The sequence below is a fragment of the Sinohyriopsis cumingii genome, chromosome 5, assembly GCF_028554795.1.
Source record: "Sinohyriopsis cumingii isolate HCF-2022 chromosome 5, ASM2855479v2, whole genome shotgun sequence".
Classification (NCBI taxonomy): domain Eukaryota; kingdom Metazoa; phylum Mollusca; class Bivalvia; order Unionida; family Unionidae; genus Sinohyriopsis; species Sinohyriopsis cumingii.
Window position 1 is genome coordinate 17,370,179 of NC_142965.1, and position 19,279 is coordinate 17,389,457.

Here is a 19,279-nt window from a genome sequence, read left to right on the forward strand (position 1 = left end):
TTTTCTCTCACTTTTGATTAATAGGAAACCCACGACAGATATTTCCGAAATGGCAAAGACTGTGTTAAATCTTGATTACTCTAATATTCACTTTTTGTATTATGTTAATAATAATAATAATAATAATAATAATAATAATAATAAATCCAATGGAAAACTACAATATGATGTTTCACTTAATTATCTTACATAATGAAATCCGTGTGCGCGCGTGTGTGTGTGTGTGTGTGTGTGTATAATAAATCCAATTGAAAGCTATAAAGTATATCTTTCATTTAATTATATGCTATGAACTAGCCTTAAAAATCTATTTTTAAATTTACTATATCTCTCGATATAATAGTTTCATCAAAGAGCTTGAAAGAATTTTGTTTAGAAAAATACATCTATTTTACTTTGTGATTGTGTCTCCATTATTTACAAGTGTTTTATTGCAGTCAATACGCTTTTGAAATAAATCAAAGATATTACGGATGCAAATATTAATAATACAGGGATGTTATAGAGGATTGTTGTCTACAGCTGGGTATGATTGTTACATTCCATTCTTATGTCATGTGGACTTTATTTCAGGGCCAGGAACCATGAACCATGAACGAACTTAAGGAAACACATTCTGACACGCTAGAAAACCCCGAAGCTCGCAAAGTATTCAGATATTTAGTAAACATTTTCAACGATGAATAAATTAAGTACACTTTGTTGAACACTTTCTATTCGTGAATTTACTGTGTGTGTGTGTGTGTGTGTGTGTGTGTGTGTGTGTGCAATATTATAATGTAAGCGTATAAATTCACGTCAGCGGCACCACTCAGGGCAGGATGCCATACGCAGGTATTTAGTACAGTTGTTCTAGGGTTTAACACCATTTTTCAGCACAAGATAGGCTATACATGGCGGCCAGTATAACTGGTGGAGGAAGAACCCTGGAAAACCAAGGGAAGAACCACCGACCCACGAGAAGCTAGTGGCAGGCTTTCCCACGTACCACGCAGACAGAGGTGAGATGGCAGTGATCCGGAACGGTGAGCGCTTTAGACCACTCGAGGCCCCGAGTACAGCATGATTTACGATCTATGTGCTTAGCATGATTAACAGGTTTTAGACAGTAAAAAATGTGTAGCAGCTGACTGAGATGATGTTTAAACAGGTTTTCTTCACATTTTGGTCAAAAGAAAGTAATTCAGTCTCAATACTAGTGTAGTTTGAGGAATTTGTTGGGGTCAGAAATAGAACAAGGCTATAATAAAAACTGAAACGTTTATGTTTTGTTTTTTTTTTTGTTTTTTTTTTTCGCACGCTGGATAAAAGGATCCTGAGAAATTAAGACTTTATAAAAAAAAAGTAAATTGAAAATATATACGTTGCACAAGTCACAAGTATATAGATACTTTTATTTTTGGATCATATCCATTGAAAAAGGTCCCAGTACTGTGCCGTTTTAACAGGAAGATTGAATTTCGTGCAAGCAGTGTAAGTGAGATGACGTGAAATCCCCCACCCAACCCCCACAACAAAAAAAAAGTTGAGCGTACCTAATGGTTGGATTTGTTCCTATATAACCGTACTTGGTGTTTTGCTCATTGTGCTGACAAATAACATTTACCCTGGTGCAAACGTAGCAACGGTGATTTCCGGCAAATGTATCGACTGCGCATGACATAACACCGCTTCCTTGGCGACACTGAAACCAAACAACATCAACCACCTCGATATAGAGGGTTGTATTAAGATCCTTACGTCGTTTAAGCAGGAAAACATCAAGATGGCCTTGCCATTTTTACCAGGAAATTCTTTCAGCAACAATGTAAGTTATGCAAGATCAATATTGGTTACATCTTTATCTAAATATGACATTTTTATCGGTGTCTGGTATATGTCATTTCAATGTTATAATATTGTCACTCGCCAACAGATGCCGAAATTAATCAAATTTAACATCGAATTTGAATCGTCTTAGGTTTTATAAACACTAATTTGTAAGGAGCATCTATTGTTCGAGATTTTTGCAATTCCCAATAAGATTACGCGCATCTTCTTTCCCTTTTCCAAACCGGGTAATGTGGCCGTTCGATACCGACTGTTTCAGAAATGGATATAATCTGGCACAACTTAATTTCACATACCTTTAAATTGTGATCATTCACTTTATTCTGAAACTCACATTCATATTCCTTGGAAGGTCATCATATACACGATCAGACCAGTACATATGGCAAATTCAATGTAAAAGTGTACATTTCTTATGAGATCAACATAAAGTGTGACCTAGTACAAACCGGACTGAATGTTGCACGCTATGATTTTACGACGAAAGCTATGCGTATTGAAAAAATTACTACCCAGTTACTGTTATCATTATGACACAGTGTCCTTTTTTCTTGACCCACTATTATGTAATACCTAGCCACCATTGATAAAGTCCATAGCAATCATTTTTTTATTTTATTTTATGAAAGGTTTTGATGACATTCAAGATGCAGAGCATTCAACAATTAAAACTGAATTTATTTGGTCAAACATTATTAGAATAAAAATTTAGAACAATTAATATTTAATTTTAGTAAATATGCTTATATGACTATGTTGACATATTCTTTATTTCAAATCCATCTGCAACTGCTTCAGTGGCATAGCTGTTAGAGTGTCTGCGGGAGGTCATGGGTTTGATCCCCAGCTGAGCCATACCAAAGACTTACAAAAATGGTACTAACAGCTGTCTCGCTTGGCACTAAGCATTAAGAGATTAGTATTAGGACTGGTCGGCCTTGTGTCAATATAATTTGACTGGGTGGGACATGATACTACATGTCTGTGGCATGATGTCCCAGTGCTAGACATCACTATAAACTACCATAATGCAGACATCGTAGCGATATGACTGAAATTTTTTCAAAGCTACATTAAAAATCCAAATCACACACACACTCAAATTCATCTTCAGTCTTCTAGCTTAGAACAACAATTTTCTCTGACATTTTCTATTAATTGTTGATATTAATGGCATTACATAGAACAGTATATGTAGAGGCACATTCATTTGTGCATTGTCTACCATTTAAAAAGTCTGGACTTGGAATGCTAACAACTGAAGTATTAGTCTCATATTCCCCCCCCCAAGTATTTCCCTCAGGACACTTTAATATGACTATATGTCTTGCCCCCGGCCTCTGTGTCATTCCATTCTTTCCTTGTGCCACATTTGTTTCTTTTCCATGCCAGAATGACTTTTACATCATGCAAGGCATTTTCCCAACATGCTGATTCTTGTCCATTCATCCAAGAATACAACAACTTACGTGATATATTAATGTAATAAAACTGAGCCCGTCAGAAAGCCATTTTGAGCAAATGGTTTCTGATGGATTTTTATGGCTGGCAGTTAATAATTTAATGACATTCATGTATTTTATTTTCCAGATTAAAACTGAAAATTGGATAGGAACTCTCTACTGTACTTTTTGTACTCTATTTTTAAAAGGTCAAAATCAAAAAGTACAGCCAATGGCACTTACTGGTTATAGTATTCTTTTCAAAAGCATAGAAAAAGAACTAGTAAACACACTGATCCTGCTGTCCAATAAAGTAAATAAATTTTCATTCAAGAAATTTAAGACTGCTTGAAAGAAGAAAAAAAGCATAATAAAATTACAGTATTTAGATATTATTATTATTATGATTATTATTATTATTATTGGTAAGAATTTTACTTTGTGCATGTAACTAACATTGTATTCAATTTCCTTTCAAAGTATTACCACCACATGACTAAGAAAAATAATATTTTATACTAAGATAGATGTTCCTCCTTTCTTGGGGTGCATTGCTTATGAAACAGGATTTCTAGAGGCTGCATAGGTGTGCAGTACCAACTAAAGCTATAGGTGTCATTTTTCAGAATTCGATTTTGTGTACATTTTAAATGGTGATTATTAAGTATATTTTGCTGCTTGTTGATGAATACAACAAAATATTGATTATCTAGACCATTCAGGAAGACAGATTTCATCTGGATAATTTGTTGTACAGTTGAATAAATTTGAGTGAAAACATTAGAACTATGACTGAAAGTATCTATATGAAATAGCCTGATAATCATGCATTTGACCAGTTGTATTGGTAATTATGTAAATAAAAACATTTTGTAGACAATTCACCTGTTTAATTGTGGAAAAAACAATTAACATCATGACCAAAGTGTACATGTAAAACCAATAATTTGGTCTTGTGATAACAAATGTCAAAGATTTTTGGTCATGCCAAACTCAGCTAATATGGATTCGATTCACACCTGTACTGGTAGATAATAAACTTGTATAACCTGTTATGTCAACATTGATAATTGATTGACAGTTGGTTAATATGTAAGCCTGTGATTGGACTTTTATGAGTTGTTTATAATGCCCCATTTGCTGGGGATTACTGTATGCCAAATATCACTTTATTGTCATAGTGTCACTTTATAGTAACAATCAGGTTTAACAATAAACTTTCATTGCATTATAAGTCCTCCAACCTTCTCTTCAGGTTATGTTTAATTTTACTTAAAAACACAATTATTCAAATAAGATTATATCCAATTGTATTTGTTTCTGTTCTATACTTGCATGGTGATCAACAAATCAGTTTGATTTAGATGCATTTACATTATAATAAGAGGCCCAGAGTGGCCGAGTGGTCTAAAGCACTCTCCATTATGGATCACTGCCATCTCACCTCTGTGTGGGTTCGAGTCTAGGATTCGGCCACTGTGGGTGTGTGAGAAAGCTTGCCAGACTAGCTTCTTGTGGGTCGGTGGTTCTTTCCGGGTTTTCCTCCACCATTAATACTGGCCACCATGCATAGCCTATCGTGTACTGCTGAAAAATGGCATTAAACCCCACAACAACAACAACATTATAATAAGTAAAAAGTTAAGAGAATGAAATTAATCTGGATAATTAAGTCCAAATAAATTACCATTTTACTGCATTCCCTAAAAGACCATTATATTATTGTGTCAGAAAATATATGTCTTGTACAATAGACCAACCAGGACATGTGATCTAATATAGACCGGACTGTACATCATGCAGTATGATCTCACAATAAAAGCACTATACTTTCGAATATTAGATATGGATGACTCATTTTGCAGTGTTTTCAATGTAATTTAGTGGATTGGTGGAAGGGAAGGTCAAAAAAGAAGACAAAGACAAAGAATACACGTGTTAGCTTATATGAATCTTTGAAATGACATTTTACATTAAAAATTGTTATTTTCTTATTCTTTCAGCTTGGAAGAAATAAATATCACAAATCACATCATTTTGATATCAACAATGATGTTTCTATGCTTGTTGGCCATGAAAAGCCGGGTATTGGTGGTGAACCACTCCGAGGGCAAAAATTAAAACCAAAGAGCAGTGTGTTTCCTCGAGGAGAGGGTAGCAATCTACCTGCTTGGGTGGCCTTTGATAGACAAGTCCTGTGCTTTGATGCTTTCTTCCAAGAGGCTGTATTTGAAAAACGAGAAGAACAGTACAGAATTAGACATTGTAAAATCTATTTTTACCTAGAGGATGATTCAATACAAGTAATTGAACCAAGGTCAAAGAATAGTGGAGTTCCTCAAGGTAGGAACAATATATTTAAACCAATTCTGCAGCCGTAAGATACTGTGTACAGGCAATATCTGTAGCTGTTTACATTGTCAGAATAGTGAATTTTAGCAGTATAATGAATTTGATATAATAGCTATAACACCACAAACATAATTTAAATTTTGATTTGAGTAAAATGTTAGGTTAAAGTTCATCATAATAAACACACTGAGAAAATATGTTATAAACTGTTTTCAAATACGCATGTGTCTACTGTACCTCAGTACTAGAAGAGTTCCATACCATTACATATTTTGTGACGAGTTATTCACTTTATTTTGTATTCTCTTGATCAATCAATCTCCTTAGAATTTCATTTTGCTAAAGAAAACATGATGCAGGAACCACTTTTTAGACTGATTTAATCCTCAAAATCAATCTGTATGGAATCACCAGGTATGCATGGTAGAAAGTTCCAAGAAAATACAGTGTTCTAGTCAAGTAATGCAGCTGACTCATCCCACCTGGCATATTGGGATTAAATTAACACATGTACTTATAATAGATATTTTTTAGAAGAGTATGACCTAAAAAGAGTACATGCAATTACTGTCCTGAGTATTTTAGTTACAGGATATTCTTAAAATTTTTGTCTTGCTGGTTGTGACAATAATGTTTCTAAAATACGGAACTTACTCTCAAAAACAGATATGGACTAATTGTACAACTGTACCTTCAGATTAGAATAATAATTGTTCACAATTCTATTTTACACCTTTTAACTCATTCTGATTCCTGAGGGGCATGCTGATTAAATAACTAGGGTTTATTGAATGTTTCAGTTATAACTTCTAACAGCATTGAATACAAGCAATAAATCTTAGGCACGACATCCAGGATTGTTACAGTGACCTTGACCTCCAGTCTTTTTTTTATGATGTTGAGAAAAAGTTATTATATACTAGATATTTGCTTGAATTTAACAGAACTAATATTTTGTTTTATAAAACAGTATTCAGTACTTTGTGCTTGAAAAGCTATTATATAAGCAGATTTGGAAGCCCTGCATTATGTGTCATTTTAATGTGTGGGTTACAAATAAATATGCATTAGGTTCTAGACTAAAACGATAGAAAAATCCATTAATTTAATTCTTTGCCATGCACTGTGGTCCTGTCTGATGTTGCATAATTATTCTTTTTTGTCTTATATAGGAACCCTGATTCGCCGCCACAGGATTCCCAAACCTCCCCCTCATGACGATGAGTTCTACACAGTTGAAGATTTCAATCTAGAGGTAGAGATTAACCTCTACTCCAAAGTCTTCAAGATCACAGGATGTGACGAGTTCACGAGAAACTTCCTCAAAAAACTTGGAGTACGAATACCAGAAGCTAATGGTGCACCAGAAGATCCCTACACCAGATACAGAAAAGCTGTAAGTTTAATACAGATGTAATCTGAATTTATCTTTATAAATGGTGGAATTTAATAGACGTTATCTGAATTTATCTTTATAAATGGGGGAATTTAATAGACATAATCTGAATTTATCTTTATAAATGGGGGAATTTAATAGACGTAATCTGAATTTATCTTTATAAATGGGGGAATTTAATAGACATAATCTGAATTTATCTTTATAAATGGTGGAATTTAATAGATGTAATCTGAATTTATCTTTATAAATGGGGGAATTTAATAGACATAATCTGAATTTATCTTTATAAATGGTGGAATTTAATAGACGTAATCTGAATTTATCTTTATAAATGGGGGAATTTAATAGACATAATCTGAATTTATCTTTATAAATGGGGGAATTTAATAGACGTAATCTGAATTTATCTTTATAAATGGGGGAATTTAATAGACATAATCTGAATTTATCTTTATAAATGGTGGAATTTAATAGATGTAATCTGAATTTATCTTTATAAATGGTGGAATTTAATAGACGTTATCTGAATTTATCTTTATAAATGGGGGAATTTAATAGACATAATCTGAATTTATCTTTATAAATGGGGGAATTTAATAGACGTAATCTGAATTTATCTTTATAAGAGGTGGAATTTAAAATATGTAATCTGAATTTATCTTTATAAATGGTGGAATTTAATAGACGTTATCTGAATTTATCTTTATAAATGGTGGAATTTAATAGAAGTAATCTGAATTTATCTTTATAAATCGTGGAATTTAATAGACGTAATCTGAATTTACCTTTATAAATGGGTGAATTTAATAGATGTAATCTGAATTTATCTTCATAAATGGGGGAATTTAATAGACGTAATCTGAATTTATCTTTATAAGAGGTGGAATTTAAAATATGTAATCTGAATATCTTTATAATTGGTGGAATTTAAAATATGTAATCTGAATTTATCTTTATAAGAGGTGGAATTTAAAATATGTAATCTGAATTTATCTTTATAATTGGAGGAATTTAAGATAAATTTGCTTCTTAGACCTGTCACTGTGTTCTTATCCCTGCAAACTTGCACAGAACTGAATAGACTATTGTTTGTCTTCTGCTAACAAAAATATATTCAGAATTTAGGATGATTAACTATGCTATCTGCTGAACTGTTCAGTGACCTGATGACTCTATTTCAAAAGTTGGAATTTCCTGGTGTTTAGTGTAATGAATCTTTAAAGCAATTGTTTTGTTGTAACCCTTGGTATATACTTGGTGTTGTGAATAGACATTTTCTTTGATCAGCTTTGTGATCTTTTACTCTTAGAATACATTGGCTCTAGTCTTATTCACTGCATGCATTTTTTTGTTGTTGCACATAACCACACTTATAGGTATACTTTTTCATTGACATTTGCGGTAGTTTCAAGGTAGAGATACACCCCGCATTGGTGTCAGCTTCGAGAGTGAGAATATTTATGAGATTCGTAATGTCATACAACTTACATATTATGGCACTCTGTCTTTTTTGTCAAATAACATGTATTTTGCTACGACTCATTGATATATTCATCTGAAACTTTCATAAACTATATCCCAATAGTAGAAATAATGAAAATCATAACATAAAAATAATGTAATATAGAGTTTTCTCATTTTTTGCCCTTTTTTTAATTTTGTGTTTGTGAATGATTCTTGAGAAGTTTTATCAGTTCTCGAGATGAGAGATATCTACTGGGTTTTATTCTGCATACTACTTGAGTGTATAACTGTGGAAGTATGAAATTCAGATATATCCATACTGATCAGAAAACATGAATATAATGACCTATTTCTGTGATTTTTGAGAGAAAATGTTCACCTTCTTGAGCCAAGATGTACAGATGTCACAGGCAATACTGATGAGGTCTTTTGTGAATGAATGTCATGTACATGTCCTCTTCAACAACACACACCTAGATAACTAACAAAGATGCTCATAACGTTGGGGGTGGATTATATATTTTGTGTAAATAATACCAGATGAGTTGAATGTGATAAAATCAAAATTCATATATGACTTGAACTTTGTATATTGCTCGTTTAATTGTTGAAAATGGTGGTTAGTGCCTGGAAATTTAACATTAAAGTAAACTAATTTCAACTCTTATAAATATGGTTGTGTGTGTGTGTGTGTGTGTGTGTGATTGGATTTTTAATGCAGCTTTAACAATGTTTTCAGTCTTATTGCTATGATGTCTGCAGTGTGGCAGTTTACAGTGATGTCTAGCACTGGGGCATCATGCCAGAGACATGTAGCATCATGACCCACCCTGTCACATTATCCTGACACCAGGCCAACCGGTCCTAACACTAACCTCTTAATGCTGAACGCCAAGTGAGGCGTTATGTAATTAACATGCAATTAAAGTATCTAACATTAACCAATTTTCTTTCCTGCAAATCTACAAATATGATCAAAAACAGTAAGAGAACTAAGCAAAAGGAGTACTCAGTGCATAAAAGGCTTTCACAAATATGGTTCATTATGGAGAAGTTTAAAGTCCAAAGTTTGTAGTGAACTTAAAATTCCCAAAATGGCACTCAGGTTGCAGCATCAATATTTTACTAATGGAACAATATAAAAACAAAAATTAGTTGTGGTATTGACTGTTGTTGTTTCATGAAAACAGCTGGCAATCCAGCCTGGCATCATTTTCCATGGCCTCCAACATCATGCCCTGTTGTCTTTAGAATTGGTAGTTTTATATCTACTTGGAAATTTTACAAGAATCAGCTTGTTAGGAATACAAAATGATTGATGATCTATATATTTGCTTTAATTTGCAGCTTGAAATTTGTTGAATTTTAAGTGTATCTAGAAATATTTATAAACAAAGTTTTCATCTGTTATTTACAGCATTTTTTTCCCATGCATCTCAGGACAAAGTGTTACAGCAGCTTGTCCATCTATCAAAGGAAGCTGCTGAAGATTAGTTAGTAGAATGTCTGGATAGGCTGGATAATGTAACTTGATGCTTACTTGAGAAAGGCACTAAGCTCTAATTTCCTCACCATGATATAGACAATAATGTACAGAAAGCGCTGTTAAACCAACCACCTGTCCATCCAACAGACCTGACCTAATTAAATTTTACGTCAGGATATTTTTCTGGAACTGTGTTGGGGTATTCATGTTCCATGAACACATTTCTAATTTGTTATTTAATTTTTATCCTTTAGATAGATGAGAGTATGCAGCCACTACGACCCTACGAGAAGCATGACACTCTCAAGCAATTCCTGGATCATGATCGTCATGTCCTACGTTTCTTCTGCTATTGGGATGATACAGACAATATGTTTGGTGATCCACGTGAGATGGTGCTTCACTACTTTCTTGCTGATGACACAATTGAAATCCGAGAAGTCATTTCACCAAACTCAGGCCGTGATGCTGCCCCAATGTTTTTGCGGAGGGGCAAGCTGCCAAAAAATATTGAGTCTCTACGTCAACCAGGTGAAACTGCTGATCGTACAGTATTGAATGTCTTTGGGCCGACCGGTCATGGTGGAAGGTACATCTTGGATAGTCTTAAGGTAAAGTTATTTTTTGTGTAAATGGTATTTTCTTGAAACTCGGAAATGAGACAGAAATGCGATATATTATTTCATCTGTCTCAAAACTTATTTTAAATAAATTTCTTTCCCCATATAAGGTTTTGAAAAATGGTTATCATCCAATTGCCACAAAATACAAGATTAACCAGCAAGCTTCCTGCAGAAAATAGAGAATATAACTAACAACAGGTTTATACATGTGCTGAAATTTATTGAAAATATAATAATTTTCCTTATTTATGAAGAGCTAAAAATATTCTGTGAGCTTTCAACCGGGAGAAACTAGGAAAGAAACCTAAATTTTTATTTTACATATTTTGTTTGTTTTTACTAGTTTGAGTTGAAAATATAAATATATTGATGCAAAATAAGTAGACAGATTTGATGTGCAATAACTGCAACCTATTCATCAGTAGAGCAGCTCAAATACTCTAGTATCATTTATTTTTGTGGGTCTTAAACATTTTTTTAAAAAGACAATTTCGTGTGTACATGAATTTGTAGTTTTGCCTTTCATAGTTTGTTTTTATTGCAATACAGCATGAGCTTCAATATGCTGCTATAATTAGTGCTCCGATAAATCTAAAATATTACTTATCTCAACACGGCAAAAAGGAACAAATCTTGATAGTGATGAATTATGTCTGACATGGAAGGATACAAATTTGCAAATGGTCTGTCATGACAGACTACATGGTGTTTTGTTAGATAATAACCTATCATGGACTGATCATATCAAACATATCAGTAAAAAAGTCAGTTCAAATTTAGTAGGATAAAACATTTTCTCCCTGAAAGAAACAGAAAACTATTTATAACAGTTATATACAACCCTATTTAGACTTTGTAATATAGTATGGGGTAATTCAAATGATAAAAACATAGCAAAGCTGGCACATCTTCAAAAAAGAGCAATTGGGCTAATATCAATCCAGAAAGAAAGGAAGGAAGATTGGTTGGTAAATTAAAAATATTACCTAAAAGGCCAAATCCATTTGAGAAAAGCCAATTTTATGTACAGGATGTCCAATAATAGTGCTCCTTTATATTTACAATCACTATTCCATTATAATTGCTACCTGGCAATACTCCTCACCTGCGATCCATGTCTACCAAACAGTATAAAATTTCCAAACAAAATAAGCAATTATTTAAAATAAGTTTCCAATACTTTGGAACTTTGTTCTAGAATAGTATTCCAGTTGAGATTAAAGATATGCCCAATCTATTTCCTTCTTCCAAACCCAGTATATCTAGTGGCTTCAGAGATGCAGCTGAAATAAATAAATTCCTTTGTATGATGGCCTCAAGGTAAATAAAGTCATTATTATTATTATTATTAGTATTATTTATTTAAGGCAGTGAGTGAAAATTACAGCTATTGAATGCTGTATAAATACAATTGCACTTAAAAAATACAAAACAATTCATTTTTCTTTTAAAGTTAAATTGAGGGGCCCCGAGTAGTCTAAAGTGCTCACTGTTATGGATCACTTCCATCTCACCTCTGTCTGTGTGGGTTTGACTCTCAGGCTTGGCCGTGGTTGGTACATGAGAAAGCTTTGCCAGTAGCTTCGCGTGGGTCGGTGGTTCTTTTCCAGGGTTTTCCCTGCTTCTTCTTCCACCTTTTATACTGGCTGCCATGTATAGTCTATCTTATGCTGAAAAATGGCGTTAAACCCTATAACAACAACAATAAAGGTTAAATGAAAACAAACACATGTAAAAGATAATACTTGATTACCAGATTACATAAATAATGTTATATAAAATCACTATGCTGGAATGAAGAACAGTATAAAATGGGGAAGGGGCTTGATTTTATCTGGCTAATTTTTCATTTAGTATTTAAATATGTGGCTCAGGGCAATAATGAAAATCAAGAAAATTGGAATCCCTCTAAAACTGGTGATATAACAATATCTTTTTCATGGAAAGTAATTTCATATTCATTAAAGTAGTTCACAATATATCACCTGTAATCAAATCATTCAGTTGTTTCTATATCATATTTGAATTAGTTTTTCCTCTTTTTTATCTGAAACTTGTGTTTTCTTCCCACAGACAGGTGCAGTGCACACAGATTTCTACAAAGACAGTGACCTAACATTGGGTGCAGTCATCAATGTGTGGGGTAGAAAACTCCTGCTCTGTGATTGTGATGAATTTACACAAGAGTATTACAGAACCAAATATGGCATTCGTGAGTAACAATAAAAACTGTCTAAATTCATTCTGTCTTGCACTAAAATAAATTTCATTATCAATAAGTTATCAATTTAAAAAATTACTACAAAAATATTTCCAGTAACTTTTTCACAGCCTGGCATATGAAACACACTAGTATCTAAACCAAATGCCATTAGCAATGAATCGTTATATATGAAATGCTCTCAAGACGTGTGCGAAGACCAAGGTTACAACTCAAATTCCATTGCATTTTCCACTGACCATTGCCAATAGAGTGTTGCTATTTATACATGAGAATCATACACCATATATATATATATATATATATATATATATATATATATATATATATATATATATATATATATATATATAATTCACATTTAAGTCAAGACAAACTGCAGACAACAAAGATCCCGATCTGCCATAGCATAAAGTGCCTGTGGATCAGGGTCTGTGCTGTTTGTTCTACTGATTACTCCTAACAAACTGCATGGACCTAGATCAGCTGGTGCATTATGCTACGGGTCTGTGCAGTCTGCAGTTGGACTCGTTTTATACTAGTGAGTATAGATGGTATTGATTGATTGAAATGTACCAATACTGAGGACTCATCTTGGAAAAAAGGTTATGTGTCAGTTGGGGAATGGAGAGGGAAGGGTTACTTAGAGTATCTCAAATCTATGTGATACTGTATCACTAATTTTATTTTTACTTATATCATTATTGCTACAAATTCAATGACAGTACATGTACATATTGCTAAGACAATAAGAAATAAAAACACTAGCAGCTATAATCATCATCGTTATTATCATCTTCATCATCAGCTTTACATTTGGTCATTTGCTCTCAGAATGTACATTTGTATTATTAATTTTGTAAACAAAGCATACTTAGCCTCTGTCTCACAGTTTTAGTCCATGACAAAACCCAAGTGTTCGTATTCTGTATTTAAATTCCCTGATACATTCCAGGAAGTGTTACAGAAAAAGATTTAATATTGAAGGGTTTTGAACAATGAAGTTTCATTTCGTTACACTTCTCTACCACACAGAGGAAAGGTGTATGTCTGAGAGCAGATATTGCTCTTTTACTCCAAAGTGTTATGAAATTGAACATTAGGTCTTCTTTTTTAATTGACTGCAAAACAATGTGGTAATCAATACTTTATTAATTTCCTATTTCAGAGGACTTCTCTTCGATTCAGTACAAGAATGATTCATACGCTCCACAGCCACGGCAGTGGCCCCCATTCAATGGCTGGGGAAGTGAAGAGGATTCACTTTGTTCCTGCATGGGTCTTCTACCAAAGCCACCCAAAAGAGACTTCATCAAATTCATGGAGAAAGATCGACGGGGCCTTGACAGCAATGTGCTGCGCTTCTTGGCCCGAATGGAGACTACCAAACCCATTGATATGGAGAGGCGATTCATCGTTTCTTACTTCCTCTCAGATGACACCATTGTTGTCTTTGAGCCTCCTGTCAGGAATTCTGGTAAGAATATAAAGGAAAATTGTTATTTTATCATATAAGATTATTCATAATCATTGCTGATTTAAAGCCACTCAATTGAAACTGTTACTCTGTGGAATGTTACAAATGCTGACTTCAGATTTATTTGCTAAAATCTTTATACTGTTGATGAGGATTTCAGGACATTTTTAAAATATATGCCCTGATTAATAATGATTAACTGTGAGATGCGTGAAAGAGAAATTTTCCATCAGTATTCGATATTCATTAGACATTAACTCAATAACACAAGAAATGATACTTTTGCTTTACTTGCAGAAATTTTACATGAAGGTCATAGTGTGCTGTTTTTACATACAGCTAAATAGAGAATATTAATACAGTAGTGTTTCATTTGAAAAATCAACAGTAAAAAGTTTCCTTATTCAAATGACATGTTACAAAGTCCATCATGGCCACAATTCTATTCCTATTGTTTAGGCATTATTGGTGGCAAATTTCTGGAGCGTGGCCGAATCAAGAAACCCAACCAGATACCATATGGCACCAAAATGTCAGAGTACTACCTATCCCATGATCTCTTTGTTGGTGCCCATGTCGACTTTAACAGTCACAAGTTTATACTGATCGATGCTGATGAGTATGCATTTAGATACATGGAACAGCATCAAGAGGAGGTAAATGATGCCATATTAAAGAACTGTAGATAAGATCTTAAGAAATCTGGTATTTTTAGGTTTGGAACAAATTGTTTATGTCCCTACATTTTAATACGGTATTTTATGAATTCCAGCATACAACATAACTTACCATACCAGTTTATGACACCTCTCTGAATGGGTCAATAAAATTAGGGACTAAGACAAACACATGGTACGCTCCATGACATGGCTTTGTTTATTATTTGTGTAATTGAATATTTTATGATATCTGTTCTGAGTGAAAACTTTTCATTCGCACATTGCATTATAAAGTTATTGGTTTTGGTCGAGTTCAATATAAACGGTGTTAGTGATCTGTAGTGATATTGTCAGACAACTCAAAAAAATGATGTACATGTATCGAGTGAAACAAAAATTGTTTTATTACTTTCATGCCAAGACCTAAAAATATTCCCTAGTGAAATAAATTGCCATGCAGCGATACATCATTGTGAGGAAAATAAATAAGTTGCATTAACGTTCATCCTCTTAGAATTCAGACAATTTTAATGCAAGTAATAAGAATAAAACATGGACTGTACAGGAGAAATATACTGAGCACTTCGAGGAAAAAACATTTATATACTTAGGATGAAATGATAAAAATCTTTGTTGGCTTTTAGTTATTAGTTAATTTTACTGCATAAAATAAGGTAATATGATGCTGATCTAGAACCTTGGATCTCTTTCTATACTTCTTACACACCTTAATTTTGACCTTACTTAACAAGAAGAGTTTATGGATGAAAACAGTAAAGTGACCAAGAGAAGTCGAGAGAAGATGGTTTGATAAAAGAAAGTATTGAATTTTAATCTCAGTTCCAATTGTTTCTTCTGACTATATAAATTATGGCAACTGCAGCAGCTGCTAAGATTTTCTCTCAAGGGTAACAACTAGATTTGATTTGAATATTGCAGCCAATTGAAATGAACTTTAAAAATGATTTATAATCTGCCTCAGTATGAATGTACATTGATATTGAAGTAGGGATATATATTTTTATTAGAAAATTCATGACTACTGCAAAAAAATTTATAAACTGATATATTCAGTTCCAAATTTTATGAAAGCGAAAGCACTCCAACTCTCCATTCAGAACTTGACCTTAGATGTATAAAGGTCACTTTCACTGATTTGCTTTTTTTCAAAGTTAGAGGTAGACATCACCAAAATAAACCAGTTGATTGCAGTTGTTAAACCAGTCTTATCTTTCCAGTTCCCTAGAGGAAATGTACAGTCAATCCTGCAGAAGCTGTATCATATCATTGGTAAGAATGAAGATGAGATCAGGTCTTTCTTCATCCGAAATGATCCCAATGGCTGTGGCATACTCCAGTATGAGCAACTAGGAGCTCTCATGAGGCAGATGGACCCCACAATCTCCGACCATGAAATCATGACACTAGCCCGCATGTATGCCCACAGAACTAAAGAGGATGGAATGGATCCCCAGAGGCTGATTGGCATTGCCCAGGAGCAGCTCAGGAAGAGAAACTTTGAAGGATTTGGAAAATTGAATGAGGAGTTCTTACAGAATGATAAAGCAAAGTAAGCTTTACTCCTTAGTAAATCTGATATTCTTAAGTTCCTGTTTTCTTCTGATCTCATCTTGCATGGCAGTTTAAATACCAGTGGCAAGAGAATGAAAGAATTAAGATCTACTTTAAGTAAAAATTATGTGCAAATTTTATGGAAGGCAATTCCTTCTTGGAATATTTAATCAGCATGCAGCATGTTTTAGTTTTAAGTTGCAGATTTAGGATGCATATTTTTTCTCCAGACATCCATTTATACAATTTTTATACAGCTTTTTGTTTCTTTACAATTTTGCTTATTTATTTTATAATATTCATTTTCTCATCCCTTTATTTCAATAAACCACATCTAATTATGAAAAATATACCTTTTCAATTTTCCTTGTTGTTTCCAGGGCGGGTTACTTACCTCTTGATGTGGTGCGGAATGTATTCCATGCCCAGCATGTACCCTTACCAGATGACCTCTTAAGGGCTCTTCTTGAACTGTAAGTACTGTCAATAACACAATTTTTGCATGCAAAGAACTCATGTAATTTAGCATTAAAACTGAATTCTGATTTTCACAGTAACATTAGCAGTAATCAGTTTTAGTAGTTTGTAATCATTTCAGAGATTATTTTTATTTGAAATTTGAAATATGGTCATATTTACTAAATTTGCAAAACTTAAATGATGCTAAAATCTGAGGGTTTGTAATAAACAGAAATGGACTTGGCAGCTTCTGTCCAAAGACAGCTGCTAAATAAAACTTCAACTATCTTGCTTAATAAGCTTTAAGAATGTATAAAGTTTGTCTGCTTTTCCTACATGTCAGTATGTACATATTAATTTCAAATTTTAAAGTTCTGTCTTCTGGCAAAATTAAACATTTTCATTTAAACATAAAATATAGGTCACATTGGCTTACATCTTTTAAATAGGATAGAACTCAAAATACATTTACACAATCAAACTTCATGGCTGTATATGCAGTCAAGGATAGGGAAAACTGACATGATTAGAAAACCATGATATTTGTTATAACCATAAAAGTTACATAAGAAAAAAAAAATAAAGAAAAAAAAGAAAAGGCAATAACAAGGGAGACTACTGTTGTTAATATTGTCTTCTTCCATGGGAAACTGTTCTTCCACCATATTGTCTAGTGGGGAATCTTGCTTGAGCAAATACAACATTATTAGAAAATAGTTTCTGAAGTGCCTCCTGGAACAGGTGTAAACAGTTTAGCTATGGATGGTATCCCATGGCAAAGGGGAAATAAATCCCCTCTTACAAAATCTTCTTGTTAATGACCAATTGCAACTCTGGAATTTATCATGTGCTGTACTAATATCTAAGGAGCTTACACTGCTGTCGTTTATATTTAGGCAGCCAAGCCAGAATTGATTCCATTCATTTTTGATTTAGTAAGAATAATTTCAGTTATACACTTAAAAATGTAAAAGCCAAAATTTTAAGTGGTGCTCAGAAGTAAAATCCAGAATAATATATTAGATTTGCATCAGATTTAAAAATAAAATAATTGTTGCCACAATTAAATCTGACTTCCTATTTTGACTGCGTGACGACAAAGGTTGCAAAATAAGCTGTCCAGCACCTTTGTGTAGATGAAGTTGAAAGTCCAAAATTTACCCGCTTTAACAAACTTGATATCTGATTTATTGTTTTGCAGGGCCCCATCCAGTGAGAGTGGCCAGATAGAATATGCTCCCTTGGTACATCAACTGAACTGGAGGGATTTCCCTGTGTCCCCCATGCAGTATCAACCCATCAACCAGGATGAAAACTGGAAAGGCAACACAGCCAAAAATGTAGTCAAAGAAATTAACTACAATGCTCTTCTTGATGATTTGCTTGGAAAGAAATGATGAGCAATGGAGATTCGTTTAGCTAGGATTTGTGTTGTACAGTGTATAATGGATGAATAATTAATCTTTTTACCTAAAGCTGAGACGGACTATTGCACAGAGTTTTAGTTTCCTATACAATGAAGACTTACTTATTTATGTTAAAGAGACTTTTTCATGCCCCAGTGAAAATGAATGTTGAAAACTACAGTACAGGCTCTTTTCAGTAGTATTTTACATTTATTCTAAAACAGCTTTCAAACAGCATAGAAATTAAAAAGTGCTGAAAGCAAGTTTTCACAATTTGCATTGTTAACATGGCAGTGTTAAATGCTCAAGATGATGAGGTTCAGCCCATCAGATAAAAATAGTATTTAAATGGATTTTTTTTTCTTTTTCACAAACGCAGTACTCTATGAAGCAAGATTTCAACAACAACAAAATCAAGACAAGTTCCTTTAAGATATAGTTAGCTATCTGTCATATCTGATGCAGGAACAGTTTTAATACATCTCATTTGGCACTGTAAAATGTCAAAAAAAACCTCTTAGATCAAGATATGTATGTCAGAACTTTGGTATCTGGTTTCATTTGTTTAAAAACACACATTACGGTGCAACAGAACTAACATATATATATATATATTTAATTTAGTATCTGTGATAATAAAAAAGGTAAAATACTACCCTGATCTCTTTCTCTTTATTCTGTATACCACAATCATTTGAGGTCTGAATGCCTGTTTAGTAGATCTGGTAAACTGTATAAGACACATTTTAAACATAATTCAGCATGCTTCAACTGGACAGTGAAACCCATACTGTGAGAAAGGTTATTTCCATGGACATAGACCCATACTGTGAGAAAGGTTATTTCCATGGACATAGACCCATACTTTGAGAAAGGTTATTTCCATGGA

The 19,279-nt window shown here is 33.4% G+C and overlaps 1 protein-coding gene across 1 annotated transcript; it reads left to right on the forward strand.

Moving 5' to 3' along the window:
* Window positions 1-1,671: 1,671 nt before the first annotated feature.
* On the forward strand, window positions 1,672-19,045 carry LOC149798719 (EF-hand domain-containing family member C2-like). Its single transcript, XM_089957585.1, has 10 exons — window positions 1,672-1,807; window positions 5,276-5,615; window positions 6,797-7,020; window positions 10,228-10,584; window positions 12,670-12,808; window positions 13,986-14,294; window positions 14,754-14,950; window positions 16,192-16,523; window positions 16,906-16,998; window positions 18,186-19,045. The coding sequence occupies exons 1-10, from the start codon at window positions 1,766-1,768 to the stop codon at window positions 18,379-18,381; spliced, it is 2,229 nt and encodes a 742-aa protein (XP_089813711.1). The 5' UTR covers window positions 1,672-1,765; the 3' UTR covers window positions 18,382-19,045.
* The last annotated feature ends 234 nt before the right edge of the window (window positions 19,046-19,279 follow it).